This window comes from Heloderma suspectum, chromosome 1 (assembly GCF_057233095.1).
Source record: "Heloderma suspectum isolate Gila_16-S chromosome 1, 16-S_ref, whole genome shotgun sequence".
In the NCBI taxonomy this organism is placed as follows: domain Eukaryota; kingdom Metazoa; phylum Chordata; class Lepidosauria; order Squamata; family Helodermatidae; genus Heloderma; species Heloderma suspectum.
Window position 1 is genome coordinate 278,810,714 of NC_139458.1, and position 22,525 is coordinate 278,833,238.

The 22,525-nt window shown below is 46.5% G+C and overlaps 1 protein-coding gene across 5 annotated transcripts in view; it reads left to right on the top strand.

Annotated features, from left to right (window-relative positions):
- EIPR1 (EARP complex and GARP complex interacting protein 1) overlaps positions 1–22,525 on the top strand; it is a 219,873-nt gene that overhangs the window by 143,994 nt on the left and 53,354 nt on the right. For 2 of the 5 annotated variants that reach the window (XR_014786564.1, XR_014786562.1), the window contains exon 9: positions 342–414. Coding sequence is in view for 1 of the 5 variants with exons in the window: in XM_084826724.1 (XP_084682850.1) it covers positions 342–354 (13 nt within the window). In the remaining 4 variants the exon portion in view is untranslated. Of the gene's footprint in view, positions 1–341; positions 1,072–1,894; positions 3,321–11,391; positions 11,411–22,525 lie in introns of those variants that run through there. The other 3 variants (XR_014786563.1, XR_014786561.1, XM_084826724.1) reach the window with 3 other exon arrangements.

Sequence of the window (22,525 nt, forward strand, 5' to 3'; positions counted from 1 at the left end):
CAGCCTAACAACATCTGGGGGGGCACAGGTTCCCCACCCCTGCTGTAGTGGTTGCATCTGGAACTGCTCAGGGTAGGGCAGGGGAAAGGTCTTGTGCAATTGTCCCTTCAAAAAAAACATGATCATATTAATCTAATTTAAAAGACTAGTTAATTATTTAATTATCCAGATCCCTTCTGAGACGCTTTCAGTATTCAGTATGACTGTACGGCTATTTTCTTTTATAGTGTGGCTTTTGGAGGGTGGGGTCTTGGTTACTACTGGTTCTAGGTAAATGTCCACAAAAATGAAAACTAAACCATGGAATTTGATTATAGCTACTTTTCTTGTTTCCTCTACAGAATAAATCTTTGATAGACCCTGGGTAAATGGCATTCTGGCTTGAATCATCTTTCAAGAATTTTTCAGGAGCTGGTAAGGGATGCTGGAGGATAATCAGTGAGACTCATAAAATTGAGGATTTTCTGATAGCATTTCGGAGTGTTGTATCTTGGAGCAGGTCTGTGTTTTAAAACCCCTGAATTGCAAGGAATCTAATATCTGCCAGAAGCTGTGAAAGGGAGAATCGTTGGGGGCAGAAGGTCCGTTTTAACAAGCTTAAATTAGGCCAAATGATCATTTTAATGTAATATAGATGTCTGGTATTTTGTAGGTAAGAAACTCTCGCATATTGCTCCTAGACTTTACATATATATGTGCAGGAATTACATTCTTCAGGTGCTGCTTAATTGGCAGGAGATACAGTAATAATGAATTATTTGTAGCACAGCCAGGGGCAAATAGCAACAAAAATAAATCCACAGCTAGTTGGTATGGCAGTTGGCAATAGCTATTTGGGTCAGAAAGTACACTAAGAGGATGATGGTGTCAGGAGCGATGTCGCAGCCATTTGTCTTTTTTTATGTTTTAGGCAGGTCCTCCTTTGTCACTGAGGAATTCTAAGATAAAGACGTTTTATCCTAATCCGTTGCACTTTCAAGTTTAGACTTTAATATTTGGCTAGCCGTCCCTCTTTATGAGATTGGCTACCATGGTTCTGAGCAAACATTTCCACTGATTAAAACCCCGCGTAAAACATTGTGTCTATCTAGTTCCAATTTATCAGCACTAAGAGGTTATGAACTTCTTTTCATTAGTTCTGTATTAATAGTGCAGTACTGCTTCCTAGAGATTTGCTGTAAGTGGTTGACTCCCATAGCAACATGTCATCATCGGGAAACTTCTGGTGGGAAAAACCCATTGATGATTCCATTATGAGGACAGCAGAAATTCTGAACGTTTTGGAAACCTGAGTTTAAAAAGTAGGCAGAGATCAAAACCTGGGGTGGGGTGGGGTGGGGTGGGGGGTGGTGGGGGTGGAAGAGAAGAGTGGAGAATTACTGATCACAGGAAAGGGTTTGCAATTATCAGGTCAGAGTGTGTAGTTCTCATTGTTGTCTAACATTTTGGAATTTGGGTTTTAAAGAGGGAATGTCTAGTTTGGTTGATTCAGCAAGAATGCATAAAATGTGTAGTCTCATTTTGCTGTATGCATTTTTTTTTTTAATGGAAAATGCGAACTTCCTTAGGAAGAAAAGATATTCACATGGATTCATCCAGAAGAAATGGGCATGTAAATAGGTGTTGCATGTGCACATCCCTGAACTGGGAATCAGGATCTTGAAGCCGTGATAGCCAATCCATGGGCAGGCATCCTCCTTGCGGCTGTGGGATGTCCCAGCCTCCTGGTGTCTCATTTCCCCTTTGCTCTGTTAGTCAGGGCTTAGGAGGGGGGCTGTGCTCTCTGGGCAATGATGATGATTCCGGGATTCACCCCATACTTGTCCAGGCTGCATCAGGGAATCCCCATGCATCCTTACTTAATCTGATGGACTCCCCCCTTCCCCAAATCCAGCCTCCTGGACCCCGCTCGCCAAGCTATGGGGCGCTGATGGACCTGGCTGCTGAGCACCCCGGAACCTGGCGAGCAGATGGGAGCAGCGCTGAGGACGCACCCTGCCTCTGCCAGCTGTCAAGAAAGCCCGGTGTGTGTGTGTGTGTGTGTGTGTGTGCCGCACTGAGGACTCTGGCAATCAAGCACTTGACTGCTGGAGTCCTTGGTGCAGAGGGGAGGGGTGGCTTGGCGAGCAGGGAGGCTCGCGGAGTTGGTCTGGGCCATCTGAGCAGGGGGCGCTGGGCAGCTCCTCGAGACCCGCCTCACCACGGACAGAGATGAGTCCATCCATTCTATCCTTACTCCATCCATAACCATGTTAATGTATCAACAGAGAGATGGGAAATTGGGAAGTGATGCTGTGTGGGGACTCGCTGCTCTGAATGGTGAATGGATCCCATGAGGTGGCTTAAATTGGGTCCCTTGACACCCAGATCCCTGAAGGAGCACCTGCTCCTGCATCCAGCTACGTGTGCACTAAGGTCATCTTGTTTGTTTGTTTATTTATTTATTTTCTTAATTGCCCATCTGGCGGGTCACCCGGCCGCTCTGGGCGATGTAGAACAGTACAACAGTTTTAAACAATAAAATTCCACATTAAAACATCGTATTTCTACAAATATCCTAACCCACCCCAAATGCCTGCCTGAACAACCACATTTTCAATGCGTGGCAGAAGCTCATTAAAGAGGGGTCATGGCGGAGTTCCCTAGGGAGGGGCTTCCACAGAGTGGGGGCCACCACAGAGAAGGCCCTCTCCCTTGTCCTCACCAGCCTAGCTGTCCTGGCTGATTGGACAGAGAGAAAGCCATCCGAGGCTGATCTTGTTGAGTGGCCTGTCTGTTGTTGCTGGAGGCGCTCCTCATCTGCCAATGCTCTCCTCGAAATGACCTCACAATCCAAGGTGAGGCAGGTGGCAACTAGGAGAGGGCATTCTTGGTCGAGGTGCTCCGTTTGTAGAACTCTCTCTCCAGGGAGCTTCAGCAGACACTCCCATGCAAAAGACTTTAAAAAAATCTCTCTGCCTTTTAAAACTGTTTTATCCATTTTATGCTGATTTGTATTGCTGTTTTATGATTGTATGTCAGCTTTTGATGTTATCATCTATTTATTGCTGTTTGTTATTTCCTCCTCCTCCTCCTCCTCCAGTACTTCTCCTCTTCATGAACTGCCCAGGAAATATCTGTTGAAGGGCAGTACAAAAATCTATTAAATTGAATATTTTTCTTGCAGCATAGTGGTGTATCCCACCACACAGTTTGGAATCTTTGTGATAATGATTAAGTAGCAGACAGTGTTATCTGTTTCTTGGTCATGCCATGTCTCTTTATATGCTTGGGCTTTTTAAAAGTTGCCTTTGATTTGGTTAATAAACTTAAACTTAAGTAAATTTTTGGCAAAAGTTAGTTTCCAACACAAGATATTGGTGTGTGTGTGTGTGAGAGTTTTTTGTTTTGAAAAAACACACAACTACCTCCTACATGGACTTTTTTCATAATGCTGGGGGGGGGGGGGATCAGAGCTCAGTGGTAGAATACATCCTTTGCATGCAGGAAGCCCCAGGTTCAATCCCTCGCTCTCCATTTAAAAGCGTTGGGTAACGGATGATGGGAAGGACATCTGCCAGAGATCCTGTAGATGAGCTGGTAGACAGAACAGATCACATTGGGCTGGATGGACTTAGTTTAAGGCATCTTCCTATGTTCTTATGGTTGCTCCTGACCATTCAACTGATTTTATAATCAGGCCCTCTAAGGCTGCAGTCTTGTGCACATTTATCTGGGAGTAAGCCCCACTGGATGCAGTGGGACTGGCTTCTGTGTAAAGAGACATAGAATTGTGCTGTAAAAGTATTAGTATTTTATTGATTGATTTATTACTACATTTCTAGCCCACCTTTTTTTCCTCATGCAAGGAACCCAAGGCTGCTCACATGATCCTCCTCCTCTCCATTTTATCCTCACAACAAGCCTGTGAGGTAGGTCAGGCTGAGAGTCAGTGCCTGGCCCAAAGTCACCCAGGGAGCTTCATGGCCGAGTGGGGACTAGAACCCAGATCTCCTGCGTCCCAGTCCAACACTCTAACCACTACACCACACTGGTCCTATTAGTGGTGACTGTCCTCTGCATCAGCTGCATGTCTAGCTCTGAAGTGCAAAAGAAAAATATAGAGCCATAAAACCCACTGTTCAGACTGATGGAATCTGATGGACAACCTAGATGAGGTGGGGCATTACCAGGAATTTTCTTCTGTTTCTGTTCAAGAGTATATATCTTCAGCAAATCTTTTTTCATCTTATGCTAAAAGCCTGGGGGTTTGTTTTCCTGAGCAATTAAGGTGCTTGTTCCCTCTAGGAAACCCTACTGTATATCATGTCCAAAGATGGATGCATTAAAATCTCCCTGGGTGTTCAAGCTTCTGATAACCCTAGTGGGGCCAAAACCCAGATGTCTGAATGAGTGCAAAGTATGGCGTCTGCTGTGTGCACCTGGCTAAATTAATTAATCCCGTAATGTGGTTTTGTTTGTGCTGCAGTTAATAGCAGTGTGGCAGATGTCACACACTGAAGTGGCCATTTTACTATAGTACTTTGTTGTGGTGACAACGAAGCAAAGTGGTCCAACAGCTGTCAGCAGATGCACATTTTAGGATCACAGAAACACATTTGGAAGAACATTGCCTCTTAAAAGCCAGACAAATAACTCAAAGGCATATTTGTTCTCTTTCAGCTCAAGTCTAGAGGTGTTCAAATGTCCAGGTATAATAAAGAGCATGAAACATAACAAAACAGACTGGTGACACAATGCATTTGTTCACAAAGCCTTATCAATCTTTGATCCTGAGGGGGCACAGAAAATCTTTTGTTTTCATTGGGACACCAAAACATCAAGTGGGACAGGGTTAAAGACATTTGTATGGCTGCTACTTGGTAGCAGCCCAGAATGTAAGGTGCAATATTACCTCAGCTATAAACTCACTAGGTTGCCTTAGGTAAGCCATTGTCTGTTAGCCTGAGTTCTTCTGTCCAAGTTATATGGACAAGACAAGTGTGATTTCCTCTACTAGAAAGAGTCCTCAATACTAGCATACCCCTTAGTGTGGCAGGGTGTCCTTCTTTAAAAAGGATAGTCCTCTATTTTGGAGACCTGACAGAGGACAGTCCTCTGTTTGAAGATGCCCTCTATTTGATAGGTAGCCCAGTCCAAGTCTGGTTTGAAGTCCAAGAACCATGACAGGGGAGAGCAGGGTGGGGGCTTGAAGTTGCCATCAACAATTAGTATCTCCTGGACAATAGACTGAGCAGGCCCACGGACCATCTAGTGGTCACAGCCTTCCCCACTATGGTAAGATGTATTCTGATTCTATTTTAATTATAGTTATTATTTCTAAATGTGCAATGACACATATATATTAGCATGTACAAATGTTATACAAGTTGGTGTCCTCTTTTGTCTATTATTATTATTCAATGCATTTCCTCTTTTTTGGCAATGTGAAAGTGGCTACCGTAATGCCCCTTCCTCTACGGCCTAGAATTTAGGCCTTTCCACAGACTGGGATATCAAGCCTCTCCCACTGGGGATTCTCTCCCTTCCTTAGCCTCTCTATGAGAAGGGAGCTTGTCTGGCACTTTGAAAGATAGCCCCCATGCTGCAAAGATTAGTGTACTGGGTACCCTACCCTTCAGATTAGTTTTTAAGGGTACCCTTAAAAACACAGCCACTTGAACCACACTAAATAGCTACAGAAGCAATTGGACCGTTTGGGAATTTTCAACAAAGTCTAAAACTTGTCCCTGACTAAACATGTTTATAGAAAATGATGGAATGTACCCCCTCACCTAAAATCCCCAAGCACACAAACACAAAACTACTTCCCACCATTTTGTACTTTTAAAGAAAGCCCTCTGAAATACTTTAAACTAGGGTGGTCATGTGTCTACTTTACAGAGGACACTCCTCTATTTCAGGGGTAGGCAATCTGGTGCCCCCCAGATATTTTGGACTACAACTCCCATAAACACTTACCATTGGCCATGCTGTTTGGGACTGATAGAGTTGTAGTCCAAAACATGGAGGTTATTTGCCCCTGTTTCATTTGATGGGCTGCCCGGTCCAAGCCTGATTTAAAGAGAAAGACCCATAAGAAGGGAGAGCAGTGAGCCCCTTGAAGTGGGCCCATCCACAGTTATCACCTGAACAGCAGACTGAGCAGGGCCCACAGGTCACCTAGTCAAAGTCTTTCCCACTATGGTGAAATGTATTGTAGTTCTAATTAAATTATACCATTTATTTCAAAATTTGCATCTACACATATAAATTAGAATATGTACATTTATGCAAATTGTGTCCTCTTTTAAATTCTCTTTTCTTGTGATTCATTTCCTCTCTTTTGGAAATGTGTAAATGGCCATCCTACTTAAAAACATAGATCATAGTATCTTCAACACAAAAGCCATGCTAATGTGATGGCAGCTGCAGCATATTTATTCAGACACCAGCATGTTTGAATAACATGGGATCTTCCAGATTCTTTCTGTAATATAGAATCAACTTTTTATCCTGAGCTAGTGACTGTCAGTCATTCAAACCCATCTCTCCTACATTCCTCATAGCATCATTTTCTTTGAATATAAAGATTTTTGTCAGTGTTTGTAAAAGCCAAAATAACAGTGATGATTATGATCTTTCCAAAGCCTGCGTTATTAGCCTATAAACTGCAGAGAATGAAGAAATCATTTTTTGACAAAGTCAAAAAAATGATAGACCTGTTATACACAGAAACCTATGTCTACTTTCATTTTGCTGTAGCCATCATACTTTGGGGATGTCTCCATGAGTAATTTACTCTGAGGTGGCTATATTTGAAGTTCATTAGGGATACATGATATTGTGGCCATCCCGCAGCCACCCTGGAGCTTATTGTGGAAAAAGCAGTTCTTCTGAGACTACTTTTACTCTGATTGTTTTCCTTAATCCGGCTTGTCTGCGCTTCTGTTGTGGTGTGCACCACCCTCTGCATTTACTCCAGCATGATAGCCCTGCCCAGGGGTGTGTCTTTCACCTCACTGACCCCGGTTAAGTGGTGTTTCCCCAATGTTTTCCCCACCTGTGTTTCCCTGATGTTTCCACCATTTCAGGGCTGGCTGTCAGAGTTCTGAGCATATCTCATGGCATTTACTTCTCCTTGCCAACCACTATGGTGGCTATCCCTACAAAGTATAGGTGTGCTCCGAGCAGCCTGTAACTTTTTTTTTTTAAGTAAAGCATTAAAGCAAAATAGCATTTTTGTCTGCAATATGCACATCATAGAATAGTAGGGTTGGAAGGGGCCTACAAGGCCATCGAGTCCAACCCCCTGCTCAACCCCCTATCTCACTCTTGCACATTTGTCCAATAATACCTGTACCCCCTATCTCACTATTGCACAATAGTGAGATGGAGGGTATAGGAATAGCTGGCAAATGTGAGATAGTGACTTAGTGAAATAGGGGGTATAAGTATTGCTGGACAAATGCATAATAGTGACACATTGACATTCAAAACCCCTTTGTAGGTGTGATTTATTTAACAACTTCCTTTCAGGATAGGTGATTTCTTCCATCTCACTATGCCTGTATCATGCAAGTGCTCTATTATGGAATTGCACAATTGCGCAATTGGGTGATAGAGCAATTTCCTGATAGAGTAATTCCATGATAATGACATAGCGAGATAGGGGGTATGGGTGTTGCTGGACAAATGCGTGCTAGTGACAAAGTGAAATATCACTTTTAAAGGGGAAGGGCAAAAAAAAAAGAAATTGGCGGAATCAGGCATAGCTTGGGGATGCAGATGTATCAGAAGTAACTCAGAAGTAACTCCCATTGTGGTCAATGAGGCTTGTTCCAGAAATATCCATGCTACCTGTCTTTATGTGGGTGGGGGGAAGAGAGAGAAATAGATTGATTTTTGGCAAAGGGAGGAAACCTCCCAGGATTTTATCAAGTAATGAAGGATCTGCTACTGTGTTTCTTTACTGTTTGCTTTGTTGGTGCAAGGAAGTAATTAGTGCTAAACTTTGATCCATTGCATTATGGGAGTATCAGTGGAAGGAGAAAGGAGAGCTTGGGGGGGGGAGCCTCTCTTGTTGGTTGAGCAGCACCCACCAGTCTGATGACATTTACTCCAATCCCCCCATTCCACCTGGAACGACGTTCTGTGAAGTGATGTATACTAGTGTGGTGAACTTGCTTGTGGAGCCCTGCATGGACCAAAGCGCACCAAAGCCGATCCCTTGAAAAAATCTGGGTAATCCTCCATTCACTTCTCCTTCTGTTGTTCTTGAGAAACCCCCTTTGACTGCTGAATTAGACAACAGGAGACAAGAAGGTAAGGCCTTATGAATGGAGAGAAGAGTCCAAGAGACCACAAACAGTTGTATGTGAGAAAATGATACAGCATGATCACCCACACCATACATAGGGGTGTATGGATTGTACTCACCCTCGTCTGCCCGTGGGTCCGTGGTGGGGGAGGTAATCTGATCCTCCCCCTGGAATCCTCCCTGGCTGGCTCCGCTCCACGGCAAGTCTGTGGAGCCACCGGCTGGCTCCGGACGCTGCCGGACTTCCAGCCGCGGCCAGACTGCGGACGAAAATGGCGTCTAGTGTAGCGGACGCCATTTGCATCCCAGCCTTTTGCCATGATAGGCTACGTAAATCTTTACGTACCCTATCACAGCAAAGAGCAGGGACGCAAATGGCATAGCGGATGCTATTTGCATCCCCGCTCTTTGCCATGATAGGCTACGTAAATCTTTACTCAGCCTATCATGGCAAAAGGCAGGGATGCAAATGGCGTCCACTATGCCGGACGCCAATTACGTCAGAAAACAGGCAGCAGCAGATGGCAGCAGACGGACAGCTGCAGGTAGGATCTGGCTGGCGTGGATTCCCCCGGGTGGCGGAGATGAGTCTTTCATCCAGCCTCATTGGAGTCTGTGGCGGAATTCTCCGCCATCCCTAACCATACATTGAAAATTACTAAAACTTTTCATGAATGTGGCCACATGCATGTGCATGTCCTTAGCTATGACTTGTGAGCCTCCTGTCGCCATTGGCTGAGTTGTTGTGGTGTCACTGAATGTTTACAGACATTCTAACTTTTTAAGGAAAGCTATTAGGAATTGAATGATTAAAACAGATTCTGTAAGTCAGGTTTAGCTGTGGAAAATGCCCTAAAAGGGGGGGGGGCTAAAAGGGAGGGGCCATTGCGGGCAGGTGGGGTGACATGACGTAGGGGCCTTTGATTGGTGCACCCCAGTGGCAACACCATGCAAGGAGGGACAGACTGAGTTGCCTTAAACTCAGCCCCCTTCTCAAACTCAGCTCTCTGGCTCAACGCAGCTAGAGAGAACTACAGCTCCTCTCCTTTCTCCTCGGTCAGGAGACTTTGGCCTGCTGGAGAACGGCTCCGTCCTCGTTCCAGCCGCCTGGACCCACGTGCTTCTGCGCGCCAAAATCTTCGCTTGGTGATATTGTTTGCCTCCCTCCCTCCTTCGCCGGCTCCTTTCCTCTCGCCCGCCCGTCCGCTCGGTCTCCTCGTGTACTCGCTCTCCTGCCCGCCCGCCCGCTCGCTCGCCCTGCCCGCCCGCGCGCTCGCTCAATCCTCCAGCCCGCCCGCTTGCTCGCTCACCCTGCCCGCACACCCGCCCGCTTGCCTGACGGGCCCGCCGGCCGCTGGGCCGGCTCACGGCCCGCCTGCCAGCCTGTCTACCCGGCCGCCGGCCTTGCCGGCCTCTTCCTCCTCGCCTTGCCAGCCTCCCTGAGGTGTGGCTCCCGGCGGGGGGCGTCGGCGGGTGGGTGAGCGCGGCGCCGGTGTTTGCCAGCGGTAGCGCTCCAAGCGACGGTCTGACTGCCCCCCCCCCCCCCGTCAACCGAGCCTGCCTGTTGAAGGGGCGCCTGGCTGCTGAGCCGAGTCGGGGCGTGTATATCACAGCCCGATTGGTCACCTCCCATGGGCTTGCGACGTCTCCCCCTCCCACCCAATAAATAAATAAATAAATAAATAAATAAATAAATAGGAGGAGCTGCGGCTAAGTGGTAGAGCACATGCTTGGCATGCGGAAGGCCCCAGGTTTAATCCCCAGCGTCTCCAAGTAGGGCTACGAAAGAATCCTGCCTGAAACTTTGGAGATCTGCTGCTGCCAATCAGTGTCAACAATTCTGTGCTAGATGGACCCAGGGTCTGACTCAGTATAAGGCAGCTTCCAATGTTTGTATGAAAAGAAAGCTTTAATTAAATAAATAATAATATTAATATTAATAATAATAAAAATAAAAATAATAAAAAATCATTAAATTACGATTATTAAATATTTAATTAATAAAATTGCGTAACAGCGGCGACTGCCTGTTTGGCGCCTCCCGTGACAGGGTGCCCTCGGCTGTGGGCGCCCACGCTCAAACGCAGCTCCCATCACCTTTGGCCCCTGGCTGCGCCTCTTGAAAATCTGATTTTCTATCTAAACGGTAGTGCAGTGCTCCCATCTTCATCCCCAGGCCTCTCTGTCTCGGTCTGGAACTCATACCAGAGTGGCTGGGTGACCAGTCAGATGGGCGATTAATAAATTTAATAAAATAAATAAATAAATATCCGCAGATCTTAAGACTGTGGGCTGGCTGCCTATTGTCTGGGGTGCCCAGCGGCTTTATTAACTCTTTGATGGTGTCAAGAGCTCCTTAGAGGGCTCTCTTAGTCTAATTCAGTAGACATAGACAAAGGGATTCTTTTCAAAGATTTATTCTTCCTTTGCAACTTAACTCTACAGGTATCAACTAGATCTGAGCAGCAGCATCCCTATGCCCTAAGTTGGAACAGTTGGTCCCCGTTTGAAAAGCAATTACTGGCAGACCCCCGAATATAAGGACTAGGGAGAATCCCTCCCCTTTTCCCTTGGATCCTCGGGGCGCAGCCGTTGAGTGCGCGCCTTCACTAAGTCTGCTATCTGTGCTCGGTCACTCCCTTGACTGCTAACTAAAACTAGGAATGTGGGGGGGAGGAAACTCCGTCAGCTGTTGGTCCTGGGAAAGAGGAGCGCGCTCCTCTCCCAGGAGCGACTGCTCTTCCTCAGCATTAGAACTACTCTGGGATTCTATGGGCTCAGTGTCCACCCTGACAGATAGCTTGCTTAAATCACCTCCTGCATCATGCCTCCTAAGAAGGGCCAGGGTGGTAAGAAAGGGAATGGGAGGGCCCCGCCCCCCCCTCCCCAAAGTCTGCTGCCAAGGCCCGATTCTGACTCTGATGTGGACGCAGACCCGGTACTGGCATCATTTTTTTTTTCTCGTTTGGAAGCTGCTGAGCGTTCCTCGGGGATCCCTCTTCCTCCCCTGGCCAGGCACAAAAAATCCTCAGTGGTCCAGCACAAGCGAACACGACAGCAGACCCAACGCTCGTTGCTCCTTTCTATTTCAGATCGCCTGGACGCTATTGAGGCACCCACCTCCTCTTCATCGGCTCTTCCAGAAGGCTCACCGCCTTCAGCAGAGCTCCTCCCTTCTGCTGCCTCATCTTTCCTGGGTGCACAAGCAACAACCTCGGTTTTTTCCAGCTGGGGATCAGAGTGTGCCCACGATTGGTACAGCTCGTCTCTGGGTTCAGGGCACCCGGACGCCATTGAGGCCTCCATCTCGCCTTCGCAGGTTCACCATGGCAGCACCCCACCACTGTAGGCAGTCCACCTTCCTGCGGCATCTCTGTCAGCAGTGATCCAAGCAACATCCTCCTCCTTGGGGTTTCGCCCAGGCGACACAGCACACCTGAAGGCGGTCCGCCCTCATGAGGCATCTCCATCAGGAGCAATGCAAGTGGTATCGCCTCCCTTGCTCCCGGGGACCCAGACACAGCTGCCCTGGATATAGGTGAGATGACTGCACCTCACCCCAGTTGTTCAGACGGGTGACCCTTAGGGCTGTGGGGTTGCTGCCTTAGCTTACCTACCTGGGGGCGGCTGTCCCTCCCAATGTCATCTCCCTATATGACGCTCAGGCCGCCTGCAGCTCTGTCAGTCACACCCCAGTAACCCCAGCCGCTTAATGCATCATCTTACAGGGTTTTTTCCTGGATTAATTAGGATCCCTCGCCTGCCCCCGCCCGTTTTGGACATCCATGTAAGGGGCATATCAGATCCCTACGCTAATCTGGTGAGTTGTATTGTCACCAGGGCTATTCCTTCTCGTAATGTCTTTCGCCCGAGGAGGTGTGCAAATGGCTTGTTTAGGCCTCTTGCAGGAGGGCCGCCATTGCCCTTCTCTGCGTAAGGACCTGTTTGACCAGGACCTTTCACCCCTATTTGACTCCTTCCCAGCTGGGGTCGGCAACAGATCTGGCAGTGGCCACATTCACCAGGTGGTCTCCCGCACTGGCCCTCGGCCTATGGCAGGTCCGCTGCTTCAGCACTGCTATCTGTGCTGGGAGTAAAGCCCCAATGGGCACATGCTCCCAGGACATGTGCAGTTTTCATCGTGAATGCTCCCTTGTAGCAGCAGTCAGCACTCTTGCACCTTTTGTCCAATGCTTGGGGAGGGGAGGGTCCCCTTGGAAAAGCCGAGGCAGTAGGAATCTCTGGATGGCCAATGCCTAGTAAGGTTGGCGCTGATACTCCAGCTTTAAGACACTACCCAACCGGGGGAACGCATCTTAACTTGGAACACTGTTTATGCTAGGTTCTAGGGCCCCCCTAGCATTTTTTCTTTAGGTCAACATAGACCATCCCTACCTCGTAAGCAACATTTCTCCTCGCTAGGCGTCGACAGGTTCAGGAGAGGTTAACAATGCAGTACTGGCAGAAGGGTTTTAGTCTCCCCCCCTTTTTTCCACACCCCGTTAGCTATTCTAGGGATCTCCCTTCTCGAAATGGTGCCCAGGAAATCCTCTAGGGAGTTTATCCTGATTCGTAACCTCTCTTTCCTGAGGGCCAGTCAATTATCACGAGATCCCTGATCATCTCTGCTCAGTGTGTCACACCTCTTCGATGAAGCAGCTGTCTTTGTCTGGGATCCCGGCCACGGGTCCCTGATGGGCACGTGCTACATGGAGTCCAAAGATGGTGGTCATTGTTCTGACCTAACGCAAGTACTGCTTCCCCTTTTCTGTTACTTCGGTGCCCCTTAGCTCACAAAGGCTGAGGGCCTGTCTCCCACAGCAACATTCGGTGAAGCCAATCCGATACTCTTAGGTGTTATTCTCACCTCCCTCAGGACAATTTTCAGGTCCGTTAGGCACAGCTGCAATTAGTTATACATCAGGCATGGCTTCAACTTAGTAGGGCTTTAATGGCACCTTCTTTCGGAAGCATGAGCCTCTCCTCAAAGCTGGACTGCGGACTCACATGGTTCCGCCCCTACCCCAAGGGGTTTCAGATTCTTAGGGCAGGTCCAATCGTGCAGTGGGTAAAGGCCTGTAGAGTGGAGGCTGCCGCCCCCGCCAAGCACATTGAGGGATAACCTTATAGCCAAGTCAGTAACCCCCCCCCCTTCGCTATGACAACATGACCACATTATTCATTCTCCGTCCTCCCGAAATTGGAAGGTCATGTCATGTGTCAGTGTGTTCGCGCTCCAGAGTCAGTATTACAACATCTGGTTCTGGGTACACCGTGTGCTGGGTTAGGCAAACCCAATTGTCGATGCCTTGTCATCAAATTAGGTCAACATCTTCTGGGCCTTAGCCCCGTGGGTGCTCCATTCCCAGATCCCATCCTTGCAGTACTATGGAGATCGGGATACTGAAGCCAGGCATGCCAGCCTGCATTGCATGGCTCTCCGTACAGGAGCCGCCTGCGACAGAGCAGGGTGTGTGTGCCGCGCATTAGGCAAAACCTCAGCGATAGGATTCATGGACCTTATCTATAGATCATTGGCCACAATTTCACGCCTCCGTAAGGAATAACAGACTATTTGGGACCATAAGTCGCAAGCTGGCCATTTAGCCTTCCAGCCCACAAAGGTGGGTTTCACTGACTCCATGTCAGAATTTAGGTTTCGGCGTGCAAGATAGTGTTGGGCACAGATGTTTGCCTGCATTAGTAAATTAGCCACCCTCTCTCTCCAGATACCCCTTTCGGGCTCTGGGGGTAATGGCCCTCCATTTGAGCTTTCCAATAAGACGTTTCCCTGTTCCACGTAGCAGCCCTAACCGAATGCAGGGTTGGTCTGGGCTCACAAGGCCGACTTGTCCTGGAGGGCCTTGATTTGCTGCAAGTTACAGGTCTGGCCCAAAGTAATCCATTTACATATTTGGTGATCAAATTGATCAGCATGGCAAGGGCACGGCAGTGGCCCACGGCCAAACGCAAGTCAACAGATTATGCTCTGGTGGCACCTTATGGGTTTTATGGCATGCCACGGGTCTGAGGAGGGGCCTCCATTTTTATCACTTCAACGGTTTGCTGTTGACTTAAGGGCAATTGTGTAGTTTCCCTTAATGTGCTTATTCCTGAGACCAGCAGACTCGTTGTACGCCAGTACGGGTGCTCTTACATGGGCACGTTTTGATGTCTGGAGCTTCATGAAGAGCTTGTATGTCTTCAGAATTCAGCTTCTGTCACCCTGTCACATGAAGATCCAGTGGCTCCATAGACATGGCATACGGTGGGAGTCCCCTCCTCACTCTGTCCCACCAAGTTTGTCAGTCTTCCTCCGCAGGTCCAGGTGCTGCACATTGGAGGGAATGACTTTGGCTGTAAGCCAGGCGAAGACCTGATGGAACAGGCCTGGGTTGAGATACAGGTGGTCTGGCATACCTGGCCGGAAGTAGCCTATTGCAGCCCTCACTGCTCCCATGGATCAATGGGAAGGAATGGAATGACGTTGCCAGTGGCAGGGCATGTTGGAAAGTGCACAGAGAAATGGCTTATTGCCAGGTGAGTGAGGTGATGGATGCACCACCCGCCAGGGAATTCTGTGGACATGGAGGGAGCGTTACAGGTAGGACGGTGTCCGCCTGTCTCATTTAGTATAACATGTCTGTCTGATCTGCAAAGGGGCCTGCGGGAAGTTCTTCTGCGCAGGTGGGGGAAGTTTCACAAGCTCTAGGCTTGTGACTCCTGTGGCGGCTAGGACGGGCAAAACAGGAAAGTAGGGATGGTGTGCATGCAGAGGCACCTTATGGTGACAGGTGACGCCTGAGGGCCCCCCGAACGGGTTGTGCGGCTCGGCGGGGGGATAAGGGTTGCCTGGGAGACCAACCCTACTCACTCACCCAGGTGTTTCGCGGCACCGGGTTGGGGGTGACACCGGAAGGTCTACCTCCCCCAGAAGGGGCAGTCCGGAGGGATGGCGAGATCACCGCCACCCCTCAGGCTGGGTATGTTTTCGCCCAAGAAGTGCCAGCTAGCCGCTGACACAGTTAGATGCCCGTCCTAGTTACCCCTTTGCAGCTATTTCAATAAATGTGGCCCAATTTTCAACCCAAGCTTGTTTGCATCTTCTTTAACCCATCTCTGCTCACAAGCCTCACACAAGACCTAGTGTAAGGGGTGAAATGATATAGGAGGAAAGAGAGCTAAGACAGATCCAGTTGTAAAAATTAATTGTCATATCAGAGTAGAGATGGACCAAAAAAAATGGATGTAGGAGTTAAAGAAAGATGGAGCCAAGGAGAAAGTATGGCTGAGAAAAATCTCATGCAAGGCAATAAGTGTTGTGTGCTGTTGGCCCAAAGAAAAATGGTAGGAAATACATCTTCCAGAAGCTCGTGCTGTGACAGGTTGAGAGCTAAGGAAGGCAAGAGAGACACTGGGCAGCTGGTGAATTTCATATTGATTTGAGCTGGCCAGCCAAAGCTTTGCTTGCAGGCTCTATTACTGATTTAGGTTTTGGTATCAAGCTGACTGTTGACATGGTATGCCTTTACAATACAAAGGAAAATAAAAAAAACACCATGACCCAACAGGCAAAATAAAAACCTAACAATTTTACAGATACATAGCATCCTTAAGATCTATCATATTAGCAAAGATTAGTTTTCATTAGCATTAGTTTTCAAATTTTTTTAGTTCTAATATTACTTGCTAAATGTACAAACACAGCTACATTACTCATAATGTCCCTTCCACTAAGCATATATTCTATTTTCCTCCAAATAGCCCAGAATCTTACTTTAGGAAAGAGACCATCCAGTCATTTCAACAGAATTTCTTTGAATTGTGGCCCCTGTCAGCAGAATCTAGCCATCATTAAAGCTCTTGTGAGCTTGGCAGACTTAAGCCCTGTTTGCCACTACACCTCACTGCCTCTCCTTGAAGCTGAAATGGGTAAGCTAGATGACTGAAAAGTTTTGCAATCTTATTCTTTTGAGAAGGCAGCCGTTAGCTTACAGCAAGCCTGGGAAGAGTTCAGGCTTGCGAGATGTACTTTAACTAGAACCCTGAGATTCACCAGCCAGAGCCTGGCACAAAAAATAGACACTTGGGATTGCAGAATTCTGAGCTCAGGAGTTTCTCTTGAGAATTTGTTCTGAGTACGAGAACTGAATCAAGCTCACTGTCATTCCATACAAAAATCTACTGCTGCTTACTCCAAGCTCTCTTCCTTTCAAGGAAACACTAATTTAGGAGGGCAGGGAGGAAGCCATTTTGTTGCTACTGCTGTTAAACAGTTGGGAGCCAGAAATCCTTGCTGATCTACTCCAGTTCACCCAGACATCTACCAGTAGATTCAGATCTACCTTCTGCCCAACCCTGGCTTAGATGGCTTTAAAAGGGGATTAGACAAATTCATGGGGGATGGGTGTATCAGTGGCTATCCATCATGATATCTGTCTGGAACCTACAGATTTAGAGCAGTTTATCACTGAATACTAAGATGATGGGAAGAAACCATGGGAAAGGGCTCTCATGTCCTGTTTGCAGTCTTCCCAGGGTCATCTGGTTGGCCACAGTGAGAAACAGGAAGAGTACATAGACTACTCTTAGGGCAGCTTTCCTCCACTTGGTGCCTTCCAGATGTTTTGGACCACACACATCAGCATTCCTGACCATTGGCCATGCTGACTAGGGCTGATGGGAATGGAAGTCTGAAACAACTGGAGGGCACCAAGTTGGGGAAGGCTGATTTAAGGTAATGTACCATAGGCAGATTGAAAGAGGGATCTGCCTCTGCTTCTGCCATGTTGAGAAGTGTGTGCATTTTGCCTGTTTCTCCATCTGAGCAATCTGTTCTTCCAGGCATGTTTCTTACCCTGTCCAACTTTCCCTTATGTGTGTAGCTTCCTAATGTTGCGGCAGCAGCATCCAGTAACCAAAACTGTGACCTGTGGTTATGTGATCTGTTGGCTTTCTGTATAAAAGGTAATATTCTATATGTCTGCATATAGTCAGTATAAAGAGTGCCATCTGCTGCTGACATACAGGAAAATATATGTTGTTTGAAACATTTTTAAATGTGATCAAGGTTGATTTAAGATTAATCTTTTCCATATGTCTTTTTTCAATAACACTTAAATTGTTTGGAGAGGCATCTTGGGCAGTAAGATTTGGGTTGAATTCAAGGAGTGGATGGCTCAGTTCTGATGCAGGTTTTCGAAGTTCGTGTCAACCCAGGAGGCATGAGAGAGGCTCACGCCTGCTGCTTTTGACAGTTATGGAGGGCTGAATATATCTGACAGATCAGATCAAAGATCCTGATTTAGTGGTAGCAATGATTCCTCCTCCTGACACCTAGGATTACATTGGCAGACCTTAAAACCTTACCATCGTTAGATCCCTGGATAACCCAGTTTGCATGGATATCTTGTGAAACACTGTGGAGTATCTGTGAGGGGAAGAATCTTCAGGTGTATCCCTGGTGCAACCAGCATTCCAAAACAATTATAAATCTGCACTCAGATATACAGTTGGAGTGGGAAATAGGAAAACAGCATATACAATGTTAGATTGGTACTGGAAGTGAATGGCTATTAATGCTTTTGCAGTCAGGCCTGAGCATTTTTGTTTTCATCTCTCTCTTGGGCTCTATTTTGGACTGTAGTTTTTGCTTAAACCAAGAATGGCCAACTTCTTGAGCCTGCAGTAGGGTGGCCTTTTCCTGGCTGTGAACTTGACGTGATCACAAAGTATTTTTGACTGTGTAAATGTCATGAAGGTGGATTGTAATGGTGATTGCATTTACTCAGTGCTGAATGAATTTTGTGTGTGAGTGCATTGTACACTAATGTAAGCCAAACGATGCACAAAGAAAATCAGAATTCTGTTATCCGTAAATCATGCAAGAAAACTGAACTTAATTTGCATGATTCCGCTTCTGCTTGTTGTGAAGATGGTGAAAGAACTGAGCAGGCTTTTATCCCCACTCTGTCCACTAAGAGTTCTGGTCACTCACCACTCTGGCTTCTAATGTTCTGTTCTCCCAAACATTGCCACAGAAATCTCAGGTCAAGATTATACAATCATAAGTTATAGTCATAACCAGTCATTTGATCTGGGTCCTTCCTGAATGGCTTGATATGTGTCACACACACCACCTCAAATTTATCATTGTATGGTAGACACCTTTGCAGAGACAGGCCAAACATTTTGGTGCATCAGAGAGAAAACCCAGTTAGCAGCACTAGATGTAAAAAACATAACAATCTAAATCAGCCACCCCCAAGCTGGTGCTCTCCAGATGTTTTGGACTGCAGTTCCAAGCATTTCTGACCATTGCCCATGTGAGTTGGGGCTGATGGGAGTTGTAGCCCAACACATCTGGAGGGCACCAGGTTGGGGAAGGTTGATCTAGCCCCTTAATAGGAACTCCACATCCTCCACCTGAGGTGGGCCTCTTCACCCTGCATAATGGATGGAAGGCCTGCACTCTAGGGATTGTATCTTTGCTATCTACTTGGACAACACTATTATCATGGCAAGAAATCAATAAAAGTGAATTATGTATTGGGTTAATGGTTGAGCTGATCACTTTAGTGTCAGGCCACAGTTCCATTTTTTTAAAAAAACACACATTACACAAACCCACACCTTGCCACATGCACATGCCAGACCTGCCTGACACACACACAGTTTGTTATTTGCCCCTTTTATCATTGCTGTTCTGTGGAAACATGAACAAGCAGCCTTCCTTCTGAGAGAATGGCATTATGGGCATTTGGGAGGACAGTGTAGTCTTCTAGTACTGCTGCAATGAAACTTGAACTTACCTGTTTTGCCACCATGCCTGACAAGCTCACTGCCTGTGCATTCCTTTGAGTTATAAACACTGTCAGCTTCAATTTACAGCAGCCTGGTTTAATGCAGAGCTTACCAATAATTTGTAGTGATCACTGGATCAATCGAGATTTAGTGCCTGCGGTTGAATGAACGCAACTAAAGGGCCAGCCGGTTTGGGGGAAGGTTTTCCTTTTCCTTCACCTCTATGAACAAGGTCTTTTGAATTTAAGCTGAAATCTACACATCTGATTTTTTTTTAAAATAACCTATATCTATATCTATATATTATTTGTGTGGTTTGTCCACTACTGCCCTAATTTTGAATGTTAACTTTTTGTGAATTCTGGATCCTTCCTTCCTTCCTTCCTTCCTTCCTTCCTTTGCAAATGCCACTGGACCATGGCTAATGGCAACTGGAGTGAACAGCAGTCTGCTCTGATACAGCAGCGTGTGGGTCATCATGAAGGAATTTTCCTTCAGGGTTTTCTCCCCCCAACCATGAGTTGACCTCTATGAGACACTTTAAAGAAATTTCTTTAGATTCTTAATCTGATCAGATGGAGGTGGGCTATACATTGAAGTTGGTTCTTACAGTGGTACACTTTACACAAATGCCACCTTAAGCAGTGCATGCTGTGCTTTACTAAGATTGCTCTGGCATTTGCACAGCCATTGCAGACTGCCTTCCAATCATATTTTCTCAAGATATTTATTTAGAGATGATGCAGTTATAGATGTGCATTAACACATACAACAAAGCAACAAGTACAAACAACTGTGAAAGCTGCATTATCTCACACCCTCTTTCAAATGCACAGATGGTTTCTCAAAAGTTAATGCAAGCATATCCTGGGGCAGGGGAGAGATGGAATCTCTGTGGTGCTAAGAAAGACATCCTCCAAACTGTAAAATGTAGCTATTTACTCAGAAAGAAAATCTAAGGGTTTCTCTCATAAGCTTCAAGAGTTGACTAACCTTGTTTTTGGAGGTGGTGTAACATTGTGCTTCAAAGTGAGCTGAGCAGTGCCAGTTCTAATGTCTTTTCTGCCATGTTAAATATAAGCCATTAGCTCATATGACTCAGTCTATCTTTCCTCTATGATAGGGTAATAATAATATCGGCTTATCCGACAGAGTTATTTGAAGGGTTACTGAGTGAATGTAGGTATAAAATCACAATAGATCTCTGTCTCAGGTGTGGACACTTGTTTTTCCTTCATCTCCAACCTCTTCTATTCAGTGACCCAGTTCCTTCCATAGCCAGAATCCATCAAGAACACGTCTATTATCTGCAGAAAGCCATCCTTGCCTCCATGACACATGCTTTGGTTACGTCTGGCCCATCTTGTGCTCCCTTCCAGCTTGCTGGGGAAACCAGTACCACCTGAAAGCAACCAGAAGACCAGAAACAGAATCTTGGATAGCTCCGAGGGGGTTCAGCTGGCTTGAACTCCCTTCTACTACAACAATAGGAGGATGTCATCTCAGCAGGGAGCTAAAGCCATCTGAAGCCTTATGTCAGCTGAGAAGACTACATTGTAGTGTGGAAGCTATAACACTTGTAGTTAAGAGGTGATCAGACCACATTACACCAATTCTGCCTGAATTACATTAGCTGCATATTCATTTCCTGGCACAAATTAACATGCTGGTTTTGGCCTTTAAAGCCCTAAATCACTGGGCCCAGGCTATCTAAAGGAGCACCTGCATGCATATGAGCCTGCCTGATCTTTAAGTTCTGGATCAGATACCCTACTCTCTGGCCTGCCAATGAGAGCTGTTAGTTTGATGGGTACCAGGGACAGGGCCTTTGGTGGTGGCCCAAACGTTGGAACTCCCTTCCTAGGGAAATATACATGGCCCCACCATTGCCAGTCTTCAAGAAGTCCAGAAAGACATTTTTTATTCCAGTCTGCATTTGGGTAATTCTGATGTGTTGTGCTTTTAAAACATGTAATCAAATCCATAATGTTTCTTTATTTCTGATGGTTACCACTGTGTCCTCACCTACACATGTTTAATCAAGCGCATGTATTGGATGACACAGGTTAAGGATCTTTGGCTGAAAGCAATGATGCACCACGGCAGGAATTCAGACGTCCAGGTGGGGAATGAAGGCAAACATGCTAATGAGTGTTAATGTTTAGTGGTGGTAGCAGTGCCTTGGCATGGAGCTTTCCTCACTAGGGCACTAGGATGGCCAGTTCAAATGGGTGTGCCCTGATTACTTAATTGACATAGGAGGCTTGAAAAGAGTTGCAGATTTGCAGATTTCCAGAGGTCCTAGACCAATTGCACAAAAGGCAGGATCTCTTCCTGTTGTACATGCTAAAAGGGACCACCCTGGTACATCAGGTTTGTTGCCTTGTTTGCCTATGCTTTTGGTTTGCATACTTTTCCTGGACAAAATGGAGATTCTGGGAGGCAAGGGGCAGGGAGATAATAAAAAATGGCAGCGAGGCTGAGCCTCTTGGTAACATGGTCACTCCAGTAATTGGGCTGGCAGTTGTTTTTGTTCCCCAGGCACCAGGAGGTGCACTCATTGGCCAGGGCCCACCAAAGAAAACCAGGCTCCTCCTCCTTTTGGATGTCTCTCTTCTTGCACATTTTAATAACTCATAATTTCATACCCAGCAAGTATGTTCATAATCCCAGTCTCTCATATGTTCTTGTTGGCCTTTGTAGCCAGCCTGATGAAAGGTCCCCTGCCATTCTTGCGCAACCTATATCCTTGAATGCTCTCCCATTATGCACATAATTCTCATTGTTCTCCTCCCCTGCAGCATCCAGGAATGAATGCCTGGAACACTTTTCATTTAGAAAACATCAGACAGCTACCTGAACTCCTCTCAGTCATTTGGTTGTTATTTTGTTTATTGTTTAAAACCTTTTTTAACCCTGTTCTTTAGCCGAAAAGGCTCCCAGAGTGTCTTACATGTAACCCATAAAACAAGACAGACAGCCCTTAACTGCAGGCTTGCAATGTAAAAGACATAGCACAAAAGGAAAAAGGGATAGGGGAGGACAGGGGAGGGGGAGGGGGGAAGCAAACCTAGACACCACTTCTTAAAGTTGAATAGTAGTTCTTACAATGCCAAGCTGGGATGGAAACAATTCAGGGGGAGGAGGAACCCAATGAAGTTGGTCTTCCAAAAGAGCTGATGGAATGGCTCTGCTTACCATCCCCTTCTGCTGATGCTTGATGGAATGGCTGCTGCCTTGTGATAGCTGAGAGAGGAGCCCAATACACATTGCCAAAAAAAGAGCCGGAATGCAGCACCAAAAAAGTGGACAAAGGAGGACACCAACTTGCATAATATTTGCATATGCTAATATATATTATAAATGCAGAATAATCTCACCATAGTGGGGAAGGCTGTGACCACTAGGTGCCTTGTGTGCCTG